Source organism: Lygodium microphyllum, unplaced genomic scaffold, assembly GCF_053477565.2.
Source record: "Lygodium microphyllum isolate KBCC unplaced genomic scaffold, Lygodium_microphyllum_v1.1.10 scaffold_35, whole genome shotgun sequence".
NCBI classification, from domain to species: Eukaryota; Viridiplantae; Streptophyta; class Polypodiopsida; order Schizaeales; family Lygodiaceae; genus Lygodium; species Lygodium microphyllum.
Genome location: NW_028229518.1, coordinates 101,706 through 120,685, shown reverse-complemented (window position 1 = coordinate 120,685; position 18,980 = coordinate 101,706). Strand labels below are relative to the sequence as shown.

The 18,980-nt window shown below is 42.4% G+C and overlaps 2 protein-coding genes across 3 annotated transcripts; one reads left to right on the top strand and one right to left on the bottom strand.

The window, feature by feature from the left end:
• Window positions 1-9,134: 9,134 nt before the first annotated feature.
• LOC148009162 (uncharacterized) lies at window positions 9,135-12,248 on the top strand. Its single transcript, XM_087673749.1, has 4 exons — window positions 9,135-9,305; window positions 10,383-10,478; window positions 11,196-11,301; window positions 12,185-12,248. Exons 1-4 carry the CDS (start codon window positions 9,150-9,152, stop codon window positions 12,226-12,228), a joined length of 402 nt encoding a protein of 133 aa, XP_087529875.1. The 5' UTR covers window positions 9,135-9,149; the 3' UTR covers window positions 12,229-12,248.
• A 349-nt stretch (window positions 12,249-12,597) lies between these two features.
• LOC148009161 (uncharacterized) lies at window positions 12,598-14,648 on the bottom strand. 2 transcript variants are annotated; one of them, XM_087673745.1, is made up of 5 exons: window positions 14,398-14,648; window positions 14,127-14,238; window positions 13,794-13,867; window positions 13,190-13,275; window positions 12,598-13,063 (listed from the first exon to the last, which is right to left on the bottom strand). In XM_087673745.1, exons 1-5 carry the CDS (start codon window positions 14,636-14,638, stop codon window positions 12,914-12,916), a joined length of 663 nt encoding a protein of 220 aa, XP_087529871.1. In that variant the 5' UTR covers window positions 14,639-14,648; the 3' UTR covers window positions 12,598-12,913. The 2 variants fall into 2 exon arrangements, with proteins under 2 accessions (XP_087529871.1, XP_087529873.1); XM_087673747.1 differs by having other exon boundaries at window positions 12,923-13,063; window positions 13,190-13,294; window positions 13,799-13,867.
• Window positions 14,649-18,980: the final 4,332 nt, after the last annotated feature.

The window sequence follows — 18,980 nt, the reverse complement described above, 5'->3', positions numbered from 1 at the left end:
ATGAGCCTCCACTAGTCGGCCAGGGAATATTCCAGGGAATATTCCCTTTACCATCGGGCCGGGGGCGCTGCCCCCGGACCCCCGCCAGGGGGGCCGCTGGCCCCCCTGGGACCCCCCAGCCAGGGGCCGCTTCCGCGGCCCCCGGACCCCACAATAGGGGCCCCTTTTAACTCCCTTACCACGCAACTCAATGCAATGTGCCTCGAGTTGCTACCAGCTTAACCACTCCGTCTAACCCAAAGATTAGACCCACAATGGTCACCTTTTTGCCATCCGGTCACATAGACCTCATCTGATATACAAGTCAGGACTCCACCAATGTCCGGGCTCACACTTGGCTTCTCCTCATAATGGGGGCCTTACAACTTTGAGCACCATGGATCATTGGTAGTACCTAATGAGGGTGGGGCATTGATCATATCTAACACCCCCCCTCAATGTCCACCCATAGGTGAACTATCTCCTCGGCCCAATGCCGAGTCTCTGAAGATGAACTTGAAGCAGATCCTTCGTAAGTGCTTTGGTGAAGATATCTGCTCCATTCTCCTCTGTTGGACAGTAGACCAATTCCACTATCCCATCCTCCATCAAATCACGCACATAGTGATACTGGATCTCTATATGTTTGGTGCGTGCATGAAACACTGGATTTTTGGCAATGGCGATGCAACTCTGATTGTCACATCTCAGCACAGTTGGTTCTTCATCCTGCACTCCCATATGCCATAGAATCCTTCTCAACCATACGGCCTCACATGCAGCAAAACAAGCTGCCTTGTACTCTGCTTCGGTAGAAGACAATGCCACTGTTGGTTGCTTCTTACTAATCCAAGAGAAAATTCCTGAACCCAAAGAGAAACAATAACCAGAAACTGACTTCCTGGAATCAATGTCTCCTGCCCAATCTGAGTCACAGTTCCCCACAAGAGAAGTTCCGAAACTGTATGTGATACCATAGTCAAGAGTTTTCTTCAAGTATCTGAGCACCCGCATCCCAGCCTTCCAATGACTCTCATGAGGTTTGTTTGAGAACCTGCTCAAAACACCAACAGCAAAACTGATATCTGGTCTGGTGTTACACAAGTAGATTAGACTGCCGACCAACCTCCTATACCTCCCAATGTCTGCTAGTGCTGATGTATCCTCAACGGATAACTTTACATTCACCTCCATAGGTGTAGCTATCTCCTTGCACTCGGTCATACCAAATGCCTTCAAGATCTCCCATGCATACTTCTTCTGAGAGATGAAGATCTTTCCTGGCTCTTGCCAGACTTCAATCCCCAAACAATAGTGCAGCAAGCCCAAGTCTGTCATTTCAAACTCAAAACTCAAAGCCTTTCGAGTTTGGTTGATCATATCTTCATAGTCACCTGTAATAAGAAGGTCGTCCACATATAGGACAATCACTACAGACTTTTTACCATCCCTGTAAACATACAAGTTAGCATCTGAGGCACATCTTTTGAAGTTTAGGTTTAAAAAGAACCTATCTATCCGCTGGTACCATGCTCTGGGGGCTTGTTTCAGCCCATACAATGCCTTCTTCAGTTTACACACTTTGTTCTCAGAATGGGGGGCCTCAAACCCTGGTGGCTGAGCCACGTACACCTCCTCCTTGAGGTCACCATTTAAGAACGCTGACTTAACATCCATTTGGTACACTGGCCACTTCTTGTGGGCAGCCACTGCAAGTACCGTGCGAATAGTGGTCATTCTGGCAGTTGGGGCAAATGACTCTTGAAAATCAAACCCTTCAACTTGTGAAAATCCTTGGGCAACCAGTCTAGCTTTGTACTTTTCTAAGGTACCATCAGCCTTGTACTTTACCTTCCAGATCCACTTGGTGCCAATAATCTTCCGCTTTGCTGGCCGATCCACTAGCTCCCAAGTGTCATTCTTCATTATGCTGTCATACTCCGCCTGCATAGCAGCCTTCCATGATGGATCTGCAAGTGCTTCTTCTAAGTCAGTTGGCTCCTTTACTTCTCTCATAATCTCAACCATCAAGGCCATGTTGACTATGTGAGCAGAAGCCCTCCTTTGCTCCTCTATTCTCTGAGACCTCCTTGGTCCGTCTGCCTTCTCCTCAACAGATGCAGGCATAGGATTATTGTGGTCATAGAGCTGCTTCACCCAGCGCGGCAATGGCTTTTCCGGTGGGGTGATGTCAGGTTGGTGAACTTTTTCCTCATCATCTGAAGATGATGCTTCCTCCTCCTTAAGGATAGGGATAGCTCTCGGGACAGGTTCATAGTGGACTACTTCTTCGCTTGATGATAAAGTGGAAGACCTTGCCTTCTCCTCCTCCACTGTATGCGGCTCCTCCTTGAACACCACATCACGGCTCGCAATGATCTTCTTTGCCTCTTGGTCATATAACTTGTAAGCCTTTTGCTCATCACTATAACCCAAGAAGATACATTTTCTGCTTTTTGGTTGTAACTTGTTTCTCTTCTCATCTGGAACATGTGCATAACATTCACATCCAAAAATTCTGAAATGTGAAACAGATGGTTTCTTACCAGTGTAAGCCTCATGAGGTGTTTTTCCCTTGAGAGCCTTTGTGTAGCTCCGATTTAGAATGTAGACTGCAGTATTAACAGCTTCAGCCCAAAAATGGTTAGGCAATCCCTTGCCCTTTAGCATGCATCTTGCCATCTCCACAATGGTACGATTCCTGCGTTCCACAACACCATTCTGCTGAGGTGTGTGAGGCGTCGTCAATTGACGCTTGATCCCTTTGCTCTTGCAAAAGCCTTCAAACTCCTTTGAGTTGAACTCACCACCACCATCTGTTCTAAATTTCTTCACACTTTTCCCTGTTTCATTCTCAACAAGTATTAGCCATTCTTTAAACTTACCAAAAGCTTGAGCCTTATCACGAAGGAAGTACACCCACATCTTCCTACTGTAGTCGTCGACAATCAACATAAAATAAGAAGATCCCCCCAAGGCCTGTGTAGGCATCTTACCACACAAGTCAGCATGCACCAACTCTAGAGGAGCATGTGCTCTATTCTTGCTTTCTTGTGGAAATGCCTTTCTCTGTTGCTTGCCCATCATACAAGCTTCACATGGTTCCTTCAATTCAGTTATTGTAGGTAGGTGAGCAACCATACCTTGCTTTTGCATCTCTTTCAATACTGCAAATCCGATGTGTCCAAACCTTTCATGCCAAAGCTTACTTGTGCCCACTCCAGCGGTGGCTGTAAGAGCACTTAGCTCATACAGGTTGTTCCTCCTTTCTCCTTTGCCAACAATTGTGCCAGCACTATCAATAATTTCTGCACCTGTCTTCTTGAACCTTACTTCATGACCAAGATCAGTTATGGCAGCAACTGATAAGAGATTTCTTCTGATTTCGGGAACATACAACACATTTGAAAGCTTTTTGACTTCACCATTTGCAGCAACAAAAGAAATAGTACCTGTGCCCGCAGCAGGGCATTTAGCATCATTTCCAACCGTCACAGTGATGGATTCTTGTAGAGGCTGCATAGAACTGTATAGACCTTTCTTGTTGGTCATGTGACGGGAGGCCCCACTATCCAACACCCAAGAGTCAGTGGTAGATTCTTCTTGCGCCGAGGAGCACACTTCCTCAATGGTCGCCATGAATAATTCCAACTCTGCTTCAGCCGTATTGGCTGTCTCTTTCCCTTTAGTTTTAAGGGTACCATTCTTTTCATCTGCCTTCTTGACACGACAATCTGCAATTGCATGTCCTTTCTTCTTACAGTAGAAGCACTCTCCTTGAAACTTCTTCTTGCCGCCCTTTTTCTTTTTGTCACCATCATTTTTGGTGGAGGAAACACCTTTGCCTTTTGCATTGGCAGAGAATGCAGCATCTCCATTGTTGCTTCCTTCTCGGGCTTTCAGCCTCAACTCCTCCTCCATTAATAATGCACAAAACTCCTCAAAAGTCAAAGCTTGAGGTCTCACCTGAGTATTAAGGGCAGTTACTAGTCCATCAAACTTTTGTGGACAAATCCGAAGACACCTCCGAGCTAGCTCTTCGCTAGTCTTTTGTATCCCAGCGCCAGCCATCTGGTCGCGCAGATTCTTAATCCGAGTGATGAATGCTTCAACCGTCTCTCCTTCAGCAAACTTCTCCGCTGCTAGTTGATTCTCCAAGTTTTGAATCCTTGTTTGGTTTCGTGTTTCATACTGACTCCTTAGTACATTCCAAGCCTCTGACGCTTTGGTTGTATGCTGAATCAGAGTCAAAACACTGTCAGAACAGCTTGTAACTAAGGCACACAATGCATCTGCATTCCTTCGTTTCCAAGCTCGTAGGAGATCTGCATTCGGAGGAATCATCACACTAGGATTTGATGGGTCGGGGGTAGGCTGTGGTTCTGCGTCAGTCCCCAGCACAGTCTCCAGAAGCTCATAAGAATCAAGGATAGTAGTAATTTTGAACTTCCACAAGGTGTAGTTTGTACCATCTAACTTGCCTTCGCTGAAGGTTGGTGGACGAATCCTCAGTGTTTGAATGGCCGGTACAGCAGCACCACCTCCTGCACCGCTTCCTGATGCGCCAGAACTGCTTCCCGGAGTCGACATCGTTTCTCTTTGCTGTTGAAGCCTTTGCCTCTTGCACTCTCTCCGATCTCTAGAGCCCCCTGGGCTCTGATACCATGTAAAATATTACACGGCGCAGCGAACAGAATCTGAGAAAGAGATAGAGAGTACACAACAGATAAGAGGAGAATCAGTAAAATTCTTTAACTCCAAACAACTGATACAAAGATGGCTCTGTCCACCCGTGCGCTTCCACTGTGTGAAGCTTAGATGGCGATCTAGACAGAAGATAGGTGAAGAGCTTAAGGCTAGCTGGAACAACAACTCTGACTGGGTGAAAGATGAGTGTAAGATGGCTGCGAAGGGGTTTAGCTTTTATAGCTCGCGAAGGTCGTTAGGTCGGCCTGCTGACCGACCTACCATATGAGCCTCCACTAGTCGGCCAGGGAATATTCCAGGGAATATTCCCTTTACCATCGGGCCGGGGGCGCTGCCCCCGGACCCCCGCCAGGGGGGCCGCTGGCCCCCCTGGGACCCCCCAGCCAGGGGCCGCTTCCGCGGCCCCCGGACCCCACAATAGGGGCCCCTTTTAACTCCCTTACCACGCAACTCAATGCAATGTGCCTCGAGTTGCTACCAGCTTAACCACTCCGTCTAACCCAAAGATTAGACCCACAATGGTCACCTTTTTGCCATCCGGTCACATAGACCTCATCTGATATACAAGTCAGGACTCCACCAATGTCCGGGCTCACACTTGGCTTCTCCTCATAATGGGGGCCTTACAACTTTGAGCACCATGGATCATTGGTAGTACCTAATGAGGGTGGGGCATTGATCATATCTAACACCTTGCTCACTTCGAGGATGCCAATGGTACCATGGAAGGTTATTGTGGCTTGATCCAAGATATTCTGAAGCTTTCTTTATATATGTACTAGATGTGAAGTGGTTTAAAGAAGTGGTAACAAATTGTGAGCATTGCACAATCAGATGTCATCCAAGTGGTTTTGTAATCATTGACTCTACAAAATTTCACCAAAACAAGAATGACACATTAGTACTACCTCAACAATGCGAGCAGGTATATATGCAAAGGCTAATTTTTAAATATGTATACATGTGATACATATACACAATATAATAAGTATTTAAGTTTCTTGCTTTTGTTTTTCAAATACAGATTGTGTATCATCCAATGGTAAACAATAACCGATGGTGGTATGTCATCCCTATATCTAATCGTTCAGAACCAATATATGGTAATATTACCGACATGGAGATAGCAGATGACAATCCAACAATTAATGATGATGACACCATAATGGATGGTATGCGTGATATAGTACAAGATGAACCTCGCGAGGATGTTCAAGGAAACACAGAAGAAGACAATAATGTGATTGACGATGATATTGATGAAGTTATTGAGCAATATAGCAACACATCTGATAGTGGGATAGACTTATTTGTTTTGTTACCTCTTGGTAACATAGACCTAGAAGTAGATAGTTTAGCAAGGGCTGATCTCATTGAAGATGAGATGGATCATTCACTGTAACATACTTAATTTGCTTAATGATTCAATGTGTATTCTTAATTCTATGATTTTTATCATGCGCACACGTGCATACTCAAGAATCAATAGTCAAGTTTAAAGCTAAATTGAATTTTCCATAATAAAAAGGAAGTATTTTTTATCATCTTCAAGTAGAAAAATTACGAGATACATATTGCAATGCTTGCTACTAATTGTAAGGTTTCTGTCGCTTGCCGCTAATTACTTATATCAGGCTTGTCAACTGGAGGAACTGCCATTCATTAGAGAGCAATGAAAAAGTAATTATTAACTCTATTTTTTTAATTCAATGATTCAATGTGTATTCTTAATTCTATGGTTTTTATCATGCGCACACGTGCATGGTCAAGAATCAATTTCAGGTGGTTAAATAATTATTAACTTTGGTTTTTTAATTATATTAATTCCAATTTTAGGTGGTTAAATAATTACGCGTCTGCTGGTGCGTCTATATTGGCGTCTATTTGCACGGATATATAGACGCAAAATTCGCGTCTATTTACACGCACTTTTACATGCACATATAGACGCAATGATAGACGCGCCCGACTTTGCGCGTCTATGCCTTGTTTCTGTTGTAGTGTACTCCTCGCTCTCGTGATGGCTACAGAGAGCGTGGCTCATGTGGTTGCTGTGGAGGCACGGATGCGGTGTCTCCATCTCGTCGTTCTGCTGGAGTTACATCACCTCCAGGATTTGTCACACCTGTGGGGACGTGTACTCCAGTTACTCCGGCTTTTGCTCAACCGTCTGCAAGTGGTACCCCTATGGGTGCTACACCGATAGATACTACCCCGGTCGGTACACTAGATGTACATGGATCTTCTGGATATTCCCAAGACCGTGGTCGCAGGTGGGAGAGGACCCATCTTAGGCATACCCCAAATAGGTGAGGAGCCATCATCATGAATGATGAGGGGAGGAGGGTGATGGCTCGCATGAGAGAGTTGTGCCAACAAGTTTTTCGGCACAACGTCTTGGATCATTGGAAAAACATACCGGAGGGGAGCAAGGACTACATAGTAGCATCCTTGCATGAGGAGTTTCTAGTTCCAGCCACAGCAGATAGGTTTTCTACGGTTGGATGATGGAGTGCATGCGTGCATATATGTCACACAGGTGATCGGACGCACGCAAGGCACTCAAGAGTGGGGCTGCAAAGCCCGAGTGGCTAGACGCGGATGACTCTGGTGCCGACTGAGGGAGGAGGCTACAGATTCTCCAAGACGTTGGAGTTAGCAGCGCGAGGCAGTGAGGGCACGACTAGAGGCCGGAGTGGTCCATCATCTTGGGAGTGGCGGACAGGACATATCTGGAGGATTTTGTAAGTTTTTGTTTTGTTTTGCTTGCTTATTTTTTTGCAATATCCTTTGTACTAACAATCGTGTTTCTAACAGTTAGTATTTTGTTTCCTTTGCAGCACTCCATTACAAATCGCTATCCGACCGGCCTTGAGACTCAATATGCAGAGAGGCACGGTCTCACTAGATTAATCGACCGATTGTATAGACGCGGCGGCCCTGTAAGTCCGTAGTTACCATATTTAATTAGAATGCATTATTGTATGGTGGACTGACGTGTAGTTGTTTCTTTTTTTATAGAGTCCGTTTGATGTTCCTTTGCGGCGAGACGAGCTTTCGGATGGCGAGGATGTATAGCTCGCCCTTGGATCCCTGGAGCTCACACACCCTTCTTTTTTGGTCACCTGATCTGTGTAGACATTTTCTATGTAGTAGCGATATCTTGCCATGATTGTACCAGTCGCTTTCATTATGCGATCATGTATTTATTTCATGTATCAGTGTTATGATTTAAGTACACTTTGTCTTTATTTACACGAGCATTGTACACAGTGCAGAAACTATTTTGTATGGCCCAAATAAAGCACATATTGCTGCCCTGCCACAAAATTTTTTCCCTTGTTACCGTTGCTATTAGCGTCACAAATTTACTGCACGTGTCGTTATTAGCATCGCAAAGCGTCATTATCGGCGTCACGACGTTGATACCGACTGTTCTATGGCATCGCCAATAACGACGCTTTTTGCGATGACGGGGGCAAATTTCTTTATTTACATTTTCGTCACTTTTAACGTCGGTATAAGGCCTATATCTTGTAGTGTATAAAAAAAATTTACATTTTTACAAATTCTAACTTACAATACATTATGGTTTTTGCACAATAGATTTTGAATGACCTACCAACTTGGTGGATAGGCCAATTGGGGCTTTGTCAAAAAAATTGTGTAGCATGCAATGAAATAATACACCATACACATAACATCAAATCAAACGCTAGCAGCTTTGACAACCATGAAATCAAACCCAGACATGAAGCTTCAAAGCAAGGCACAAACCTAGCAAGATGGGGATGAATACCAAAATCTTGAATGGGAGAATTGTTGTTATTTTGTACCAACCATGCTGTGAGCTACCTATGCATGTGTTGAAGCTTACGTTATTAGTAGTAAATGTGCCCATGCCTACTACCTTTGACATCTTTTGTTGATGGTTGTATTTTTGGTCCAATCACACCACTTGTAAAGGAAAGCAATAAAATCAATTTAAAAATGCATCCATTTTCTCTCTTAACTCTTCATGAGTATATTATATATGTAAATATACCTCTATTTTGTGTACTAAGAAAAAGTGTACCTTTGCTCCCCACTTTTGAAGCGAGCTATATATGTATATTGTTGAAATGTAAACAATTTTAATAGAAACATGTTTTTTAAAATTTGAAAGCACTATTTTTGTGTATATCATTAACTTGCATTGTATTTTATTTTGGAAAAGGTATTGGAAATTGGGAAAATGTAGGTATGGGAAAGTGGGAAAACATTTTTCTTTTATGGTATCAAAAAGAAAATATATAAAAAATGGGAAAAGATCTATTTTAGGGCATCAAGGTTTGGAGTACTCTCTTCACTTGCCATGTAGGATAGGTACGAGGGTTGTATTTATTTCCATTATGTATATATATATATATAGTTGCCTCTTTATCAAGTTGCACATGATTAAACTTGATTCATAATTAGTGCATATGAGAGAGAGAATGCAGATCATGAGGCCAACTCCTCCTGCGCCCCCGCCAACCCCATCAATTATACTTCATCATCCTCATGATGATCATCCTCATGATCATCATGAGCAGCAGCAATTATCGTCTTCTGATCCGTTAATCAGTCATCACCATCCGGTTTGTACCGCCCTCTCTTAATTCCAATCCTCCTTCCACGTGATTATTGTTGCATTGTACTTGATTACACAGAATTCAATTGTCGCCCATAATTAACCGCATTAATCCCCTCATTCTACCCTCCCCTTTGCATTCTTTGCATTGCTCGCACAGTTTCAATGGAGGCCATGAACATTGCAGCATTCGTGTGCAGCATTCCCATCACCCCTGTTCAATCTCCTTGTAAATACATAACCGTAAATGTGTATTTCTGCCCCCAGGCTGATCAATTTCACAATCATATTTCCATTTCGGGCATGCTTGTCCCAGATGTAATTAAGATCCTCGAATAGAGATTGTGCTGCATTCATGGCTGTTCCATTGTGCTTAATATTGGGATCATTAACAGAGATTGTGCACCATCCACGCCTGTTCCACAAAGTAATTAACATCATCAATGCATGTGATTGAGAGCATTACCAGAGATTGTACTGCAGGATTCATGACCTGCTGTCGCGTTATCCCTTGTCGGCCTCTTAAGTTTCTAGTCCTTTGCATACTTCTCGATTCTGCATGCAATTGGATGAAAAGTGCTGGACCTGTCATCTGGAGTTCGATTCTTCAAGCTTCGAATTAAACGAGAAGGATGGGGTTCACCCTGTGAGTGTTATCGTCGGCTGACCGCTCATGCAGGATGGATACCACCCTACAATGAAGCATCTTGGGAGTGCTAGCAATTATGGATAGAATGGGACAAATTAGGGCAAAGCCAAGAGACTAGAAGTCAAGGGTGGTTACAAGGAGGGATAAGTTGACAACAAAATTAGTGAAGAAAGGAAACTTGCATTTGCCACATGATTGATGGTGTTGTAACATCTGCTAAATCATTATATTGATTCAAGACATTCATCATCATAAATGTACCACGGGATTTTGGGTTCCATAGTCCTTTCTAGAGCACAGCAATCTTGCTGGTTCTGTATATCACACTTTGGTAACCTTACTATGATCAAATGTCATCAAGAAAAAGCTGTGAACATCATGTGAAATGGTACGTTCCAATAAACTAAGGATTTTCTTGTCTTCTGATGCTTGCAGAAAGTATGCGGTTTTGCTGCGATGGGGCATCCAGTGGAGCCCTTGGAAATGGATAGACCAGTTCGATGTCCTCTTCGAGAACCATGCATAATCCGTGTGAGCTTCACTTGCACTGGCCTACTGTTTTGTGCTAGGCATGGCCCAACTAATGTTTAGCTCCCTTGAACAGCTATGGCCTGACAAGGCTGGACCTAAGATTTCCCTCTTAATTCGGTGTCAATTTGTACTGCTCTTTTTACTTTACCATTTCCATCTAATAATTAACAGTGCATCAATAATTTATTGACATTGAAATATTTTTCTCTTAAAGAGAGATACAGTACCAATGGAACTTGACTGATGAGACTTGAATGTCCACATCTAGATGTCTGTCATAGGGACCTGATCTTGAGTGATCTTTCTAAACAAAATTGTATCAACACTAACTATAATAACCATTCTACGTAAACCAAACAATATATGAGAAAGCAGCTTAACTGCAATACACTGATGGTAGTAGCAAAGCAAAGTATACTGTTAACAAATTTGGACTGTCCTGACATGCCCAAAGAGGCATTTTTCGTTTTGATTTGTCTTTTGTACTTATAGACCACGAATAGCCATTCTATTAACTTCAGTCACTGTGACACATTTGGACACACCCATTGTTGCCTCCATATTCCCAATGGTTGTTCACATGCCTCTGTGTGTGTGTGTGTGTGTGTGTGTGTGTGTGTGTGTGTGTGTGTGTGTGTGTGTGTGTGTGTGTGTGTGTGTGTGTGTGTGCACACGCATGTGAGTGAGGGAGAGAGAGACTGGTTGTATGCTTTACAGGATGGAAAACTTTGGAAAGAGAGATTGCAAGACAGCATCAAAAGGCACAGGGAACTTGCTTTCATGAAAGACACTGGCATTGTGAAAACAAATAAGAGACTACCAAGTGAGTATTCTGTTCTGTCATCCATGCCTACTCCTGAAACCATTAATAATGTATCAGTGTACATATCTTGCCTAGAGATCAAGGTTGATTCACATCTGTGCTACACACAAGGATGCTTATGGATCCTTCATCACAACTCATCAGCTAGTCATGGGTAATTATTATGTGCACATAGTTGCCACAGTGAGCCATCATCATACCCCATCTCCCCTCTGAACCAACTGAAATCACTTAAGACTACACAGCAACATGCATTTCTTTCTTCTAAAACATTTGATTATTTTTTTCAGCTTTCTTCTGATCAAGAACTGACAACAGAATATCCGTAAACATCAATTCGACGACTAGTTTCATCATCTCTTTCCCATAGCTGCTCCTTGAGGTTTTACAACTTGTCTTATTAAATCCAGCACACAAAGACTGTCAGCTATATGCATCCTACACCAGTATTCTCTTGGACGTGCTTTTGTGTTGGACTGTGTTAAGCCCTTCCTCATTTTTGTCACCTGGAAAAGGGTAAATTTTTGAAGATGGTCTGGTCCAGATTCTGGGGTCAGTACTCTAGAAGACTTTCAATGGTCTGCAAGTCGACTCCAAAGTTGCAGTAACAGTAGTAATGTGCAATATATGACGTAGAATACACGCAGCCATGCTTTGATGGGTTGTGTCTGTAAAGCTGTAACCAATTTCCGAGGAATTTATAACGTTCAAACCAACCACCTTCCATTGCAGTTTAAGTGTTTCTTTGGGGGTAGCAGGAAAAAGAGGCAGTTTAAGTGTCGAATGTCATGACTTGAAAAGAGAGAAACAAACTAATAATCACAGTTTTGTCACTTATTTTTGTATTATGCAGCTGTACTGAATTAACATAACTTCAATGCAGAGGGCTTTAGAAGATGTTTTTGTGTAATTCCGGAAGATAATTGATTAATCCAATGATGAGGACAAAGTGAAAGATTGGCCATGTTGCAAGTGATCCACTTTTATTGGTATTTGGTTAGCTCTCTCTACTGATAAGTGCGAATAAGGCTAAGCGTGCAATTTGGCAACTGAACAATATGTGAACATGCAAAGAAAACTGATGGAATATTAGGAAGAGATGGTGATAGTTGGGGCCTGACTCTCTTCATGCCCATGTTATTTTGATCAATCAATGTATTAAATAACAGCTCTTTTGCTTGATAGAACTCATAAAACCCTACTATATACCTTCACTGAATGAAATCTTTTGTAGACCTGAATGCTCATGTACACGCACACGGACTGTTCAATGATGTATATATCTTCTGTAGACCTGAATACTCATGTACACACATATGGACTGTTCCATGATGTGATATGATGCAGAATGTGACCATGGAAACATAATCGATGTGACGAACTTCTTCAGTGCTTATTATTAGGCAAATTGTCTGGCAGTGCCTCATTGTTTTCCTGAACATGTTTTCAACATCAATTACACCTATTAATGGCTATTGAGATTGTTTGGCAGCTGCTGTAAAGAGCACTATTTTACAACATGATTGTTTTAATTCATCTATCCGATCACAAATTTATGGGTATGCTTCTCTTTCAACCACCCATTGTACGTCAAGCTTTCAAATCCTGAAACTTAGTGCCATTTGGATCCCACCAAAGTGTAGTCTTCATTATCTTCGTACAGAATTGTACATATTGCTCGAGTAAATGAGTGCGCCGGTGAGACCCTTGATGGATTTTCTGGGAATGCTTGTGAATGTGAAGAGGGTGGCCCTATGGCAGCCTATAGTACACCAGAGAATTGTCAAGCTCTGCCTGCAAACCCATAAAAGTTGAACACAGCTCCTGTACATTTGTTTGAGCACAGATTAAAAGAGGGCTGGCTTCTCTAGGTTCAAGCTGCATGTACCTCAATTGCTTGGAGCTTCCGCAGATACCATTCTCGTTCAATGCGCAGGCCGAGGTAAATTTTATCAAGGGTGAGCTCTTCTGCACCTTTTGTCTGAGCATTAAGCTGATCACACATTGGTACTATTGAGACTTAATTGAAAACTCCAGAGGTCACTCACAGAACCTTTGCTGCTTATTTCAAAATTCCATAATAGGATTCATTTCAACTCATGAGAGCGCAGTGCAGGTGCATCTTCACTGCTATATTGGATAGGTCTATGTATCTACGTGTCTACATATAATTGTTGCATTGGTGAGCTTGCTTTGACGGACAGACAAAGCATCCTATATAAAATTAAGCATGGGGCTTAATGATCCTAATACTTCTTAATAATCTAAACAATTATTGATGTGCGTAGACCAAGTGAGACAAGTGCCGGTTGAATTGCGTCTTGATGTGTGCTTAATGATGTAACTACCGGTCGAATATTGCTTGAATATGTGCTAAATTATCTAACTGCTCAGCTGGTAAATAATCTATATTGTTAATCAGGAAACATTCTAGAAACATAAAAAAAGCTTGGAAATGTGTTTGGGAATTAATTGTCTGTGATTAAGGATACGCAACTGGGTGTGCATCTCAAGAAGACGTCTCAACTGCATGATGGGCTTCTTGAGGGCTTGTTTGCTCTCCGCCCTGCACAGAAAGGGGAGGTGGGTATCAGATGATTATAATGGATTTAAAAAAAGGTAACAGTCTGAGGAGATTACACGATCAGACGAGACGGATTACAAAATTACTGCAAATGATTAGTCTCCCGAATTGATTATGGCAAGAAAGACAAACCTGACCGGTAAAAACTAGATCGGAAGAAATGATTAGGTAATATCGGATTGATAACAGATTCTCCCAAATTAATCTTTGTTGGTTAGTAGCAAATTATGTCTGTTATTACCCTGCACTGTGAGCGTCTATGTCCTCGAATATCTCTCTGAGGTTCTCCCACACATCCGCATTTCCGCCATCGAGAGTGTAGCCTGTGCCTTCCAAAGGCGACTGTTCATTCTCTGTTAATAACACGGCATGCCCAAGAACATGTTAGCAGCTGCACTGGACGACAACGACGACGATGCAGATGAGTGAATCGTGCAAAGTGAGATCGACCCCCAAGAAACTACCTAGAACAGCTGTTTAAGATGTGCTGGGAATCATGGCCGTATGATCACCTGAGGAGGAATTGAGGTCGTTAGGTTCGTAAAGCTGGCGACTGGCTGAGGAGGCATAAGCCTTGTGGCCTATGGGGTGATCCATTAATCTGCACACACAGAGAGAGAGAGAGAGAGAGAGAGAGGGAGAGAAAGAGAGAGATTTCTTGGAGTTACACACACATGTGCCTGCATTTCCGATATCCTCCGTCAGGTCAACAGTGCTATTCATTTCAATATACAAAATCAAGTATTTGTGCATAATTTGTAAAATAAACCATATAATCCCTAGGAAACAACAGACAAACCCCCTCATGTGCCTGGGCTGAGAGAGGGAGAGGTATATGACGTATTCAAGGTTCGAACCCTCGTGCATTCAAACTTCGGAAGAAGCGGAGAGAGGTGAGATATTTCTTGGAGCTAAAGGGGTGGTTACACGAAGGGTAGAGGATTGCTTTTGTGTATCCTCTTGCTTCAATACACAAGCCTATGAGAACTCTTGCTCTTGTATTGTGCGCACCCCTTGCCTAACACACAAGCCTAAGCTCATGTTATAATGCACAGTTTATTTATTGAGAATGAAAAACATCTGGAGATGGACTGGCCACTGCCACATGCTTATCTACACTTAGTTAATGCTTATCCACACAAGCCTAAGCTCATGTTGACTTCCTCAATTTCATTTACCTTGTTGCCTATTTATATATATTGGTTGTTGCCAAGAGGAGTTTTCCTACTCCTTTCTGTATTCTTGTATTCTTTTGGGTAGACTAGTTTTCTTCCCCATGAATTTTTGGTGCACTTAATGGTAGGGCCCCAGGTTGACTTTCGCCTATCTAGAGAAAAGAAGAGCTAGAATAATATGCTTTAATAGGCTATTGGTACGTAAAGACATGTGAACACAAACACTCACCATTTTCAAAGGATAGATAGATGGTCGTCCACTACAAGATACAAGCCATATACCGATGTTTACAGGCGCGGCAGAATTATTCATTCAGAAAATTACCATGTCGCCACTAAAACTGTTGGTATACATGTCTCTATGAAATCGTTGCAATATGTGTAGCTATTTAATGACACAATTTGTGACGCAAATAGCAATGCAAATAGCGATACGTATTGCGACACAAATAGTGACATGTGCATGTTTATTTATGACACTACTAGCGATGATCGCAGAGGGGAAAAAAAAATCTTGGGTGGAAAGGCTTTATGCCATGTCACCCTTCCAGCGACATGTGCTGAAAAATGTTACATAAATCATTTATAGATTGAGTGTACAACTGTTGTTGAAAGATGCATTGTGAGATAATTATAGGAAAAAAATATTCGTTGATTTAATTCTCAAATGAGTATAGCATCAACAAATGACATCTCATAAAACTACGTAGACTGGTAGAGAGTAGAATCCCAAAATAAACAGATGTATCAATAAATATCGCAAAAAGTGCGAGCCCATACAAAAGATGAGAAATATATTGAAGGAAGCCTACATAAAAAGAGTCTCATGGACTATAGAGCCAAAAAAGGAAGAGACGTGTGTTCCATGAATCCAAGCAACTACTACGACTCCTCACCATCATCTGAGAGCTCGCCCCAATGCAATGGAGTGCAATGGAGCATCGAACGGACTCTACAATATAAAACAACCAAGGGTGAATCTATCACAAAAAAACTAGAAACTGACAATAGAAAAAAGACATTACTTACTGAACTAACACACATATACAATCTATCGATAAGAGAAGTGAGACCATGCTTCTCTGCATATTGAGTCTCCAACCCTGTGGGATTACGGTTTGTGATTGAGTGTTACCAAATAAGAAAGTGAATATAATCAATAAAAACATATGAAATCCTCCAAATAAGTTATATGTCCGCCACTCCCAAGATGATATACAACCCTTGCCTCCAGTGATGCCCTCACCGCCTCATACTGCTACCATCATCTTGGATAGTTTACGGCCTCCTCCTCCCTAATTCTTCATCAATCCTCTATATCCAACCACTTAAGCTTTGGAGTACTACTCTTGACTGCCTTGCGTGCATCCGACTGTCTAAGCGATACATATGCACTCATACATTTCATCATCCATCCAATGGAGAACCAATCAACCGATGTATATCTCCTCGTGCAAGGATACGATCACATACTCTTTGGCTCCCTCTAGTATGTTTTTCCAATGGTCTAGAACATTGTGCTTAAATATCGATTGGCACAACTTCCTCATGCATGCCGTCACGCTCCTCCCCTCAACATTCATGATCATGTCATTGGTTTTCTCATCCATTAAGTATACATGCCTTGGTGGGGTGGGTCTAAAATGTGCCCTCTCCTATCTACAATCACACTGCTGGGCATAACCAAGTGACCCCTATCAGTTTGGCGTACTTGTAATGGTGGCATCTCTCAGAGTAGCACCCATAGGGATGCCACTTGTGTTTTGGGCTGAGTGAAACCTGGAGTCAGAGGAGTAGACATCCCCATAGGTATAGCAAATCTTGCAGGTGATAAGCATCCACTCAATCGATGGGATGGGGACATTGCATAAGTGTCTCCACAACATCCACCTAAGCCACCTTCTCTCTAAAGCAAGTGTGGGAGCAAGGAGTAGTAACTAGCCACAAGGTCACAACATGTGTGTCTCCACAACACCCCCCAGAACCACCCCTAGAATAAGGAGGAGTCACAACCACCACCTCCACCTCTCGAGCAAGGCATCCCTGAGCCTCCCTCTATGGCTAGCCTAGAGCTTTGACTCTACCTGCTAGAGATCAACGCATCGGAGCGTATCGAGGTAGAATACACCGAATGCCCAAACAATAGTCGATGAGACAACTTCTAGCCTGCAATATCTTTGAAGCATGCCATTTGATGCAAAGACATGTGCATGAAGATCTCTTGCAACTCCTCCATAGCTCATCTTGCTCTCTAGATCGTCTATATTAACCTGCACTACTAAATTAAAGATGTTAGCACAATCAATATAAGGGTAAAGGCAAAGCACGATAATATATATTTGCAAAAAAGGATGTTAGTTAGAAAGCATGTGATAAAATACTTATAAAAATGAATAGTTGAAGAATTCGACAAGAAGCGGATGCAAATACTAGTCCTACAGCTCCATGACGAGCTGTCTTGGTATAGCTCGACATACACTAGAAGGTCTATGCATAGGTTCCCATAGAAACATGAGTCTACTTCATTCTCAAACTATGCTTATACTCGAGACTTCTTGCCTAGATTGCCTTGATTGTCTCATCCATACGCTTCAAGCCCTCATCCTCCACCCCTGCAATAGCAACTCTTCTACCTACATACCCTCCTCATGTACGTTAGGAACATTACTTTCATCATACACTCGAGTGCTTTGAGGTATCAATGCACAATATATCACCAACAAGCTTGTCATGGATTTGGGTAGAAGATTGCATGTTCAATAATATGTCATGAGAGCTTGCAAGGAAAAACAAAAAAACACTTATGGCCGCTTTTTGTTGTGGATAAATTAACAAAAAAGGTCATGCACCTATTCACAGTGATCCAACAAGACAAATGTGTAGTGTTGATCATTCCATCTTTTCTCTTGGAGTCTACCTCTAAGCATATGGTTACCTTTAGACTATATCCCCTCGAGAACTCCTACTCCTCCCTAGAGACTTCCACCCCTTGGCATGAAGCTATGGTCAAAGCATCATACAACCATCTCATAGGCATGATCGTTGCATCTCCTCCATGCCCTCGGGATAGTGAGAACTAGATGCTAGCGTGTACTACACAGATATTCTGATTGTGCTACCTTACGTTCTCTTCTAGCCTTCTCATACCTACCGAGTAACTTCTCCATTGATGCATGGTATAAAATATAAAAATAATTCACTTTCTCCTCCATTATGCCATCCATCCTCTTCTCTATTCCATTTCTAACAATACATCTCCTGCTAGTGGATCGTCGTCCTTCAACATCCACAACATCTTGTTATCTATATCCACCATCGGTAGACAACCACTTCAAAATATACACTAGTGCCTCCCACAATAGCCAATCATCAGTCGTAGTACCCTCTAGACACGAACCCTTGTCGCACAAAGCCTTTCAAAGTTTTCATGAAGCACTCCAAGAAGAGCATCAATCTTGTATAAACCGGTCCTATAATAAGAAGTGAGTATGTATTGTGAGCATACTCATGGGTAAAAGCTTCTCAAAGAAACAAACTCTCCACTAATCTTTGCCTTGTGCACTCAATGGATGATGTCTTAATCTCCTTCTACAAGATCAACTGTGCTAAATTCGATAGCTTATAAATCATAGAACACATCTCTAGAGTGAGACACCCCATGATCACAATCGGCAGTATGAACCGACAAAAATTCAATGCATTAAAAACTATAGATTGACACACTATAGTAACGTACTTGATGGTCTTACTACCAAGGCCGAGACAAACCTGCCATATCTTGTGCTAATCATGGGATTTTAGTCTTGCTAGTTGGTCATCTTTAGAAAATGCAGACATGAGAAAACACATTGTACCCATTGACATGTCGATAGATTTGGTAATTTGCTTCACCATGCACTCCTCTTTATTTGTTAGGATCC

Excerpts from the sequence above, each read along its gene's own strand:
- LOC148009161 (XM_087673745.1), bottom strand. The coding sequence starts at position 14,638 with ATGCACAAATACTTGATTTTGTATATTGAAATGAATAGCACTGTTGAC. Across the intron at positions 13,868-14,126 it reads ATAGACGCTCACAGTGCAGG|GGCGGAGAGCAAACAAGCCC; the intron begins GTAATAACAGAC and ends CTTTCTGTGCAG. Across the intron at positions 13,276-13,793 it reads TGAGATGCACACCCAGTTGC|GTGCAGAAGAGCTCACCCTT; the intron begins GTATCCTTAATC and ends CTCAGACAAAAG.
- LOC148009162 (XM_087673749.1), top strand. The coding sequence starts at position 9,150 with ATGAGAGAGAGAATGCAGATCATGAGGCCAACTCCTCCTGCGCCCCCG. Across the intron at positions 9,306-10,382 it reads TAATCAGTCATCACCATCCG|AAAGTATGCGGTTTTGCTGC; the intron begins GTTTGTACCGCC and ends TGATGCTTGCAG. Across the intron at positions 10,479-11,195 it reads GAGAACCATGCATAATCCGT|GATGGAAAACTTTGGAAAGA; the intron begins GTGAGCTTCACT and ends TATGCTTTACAG.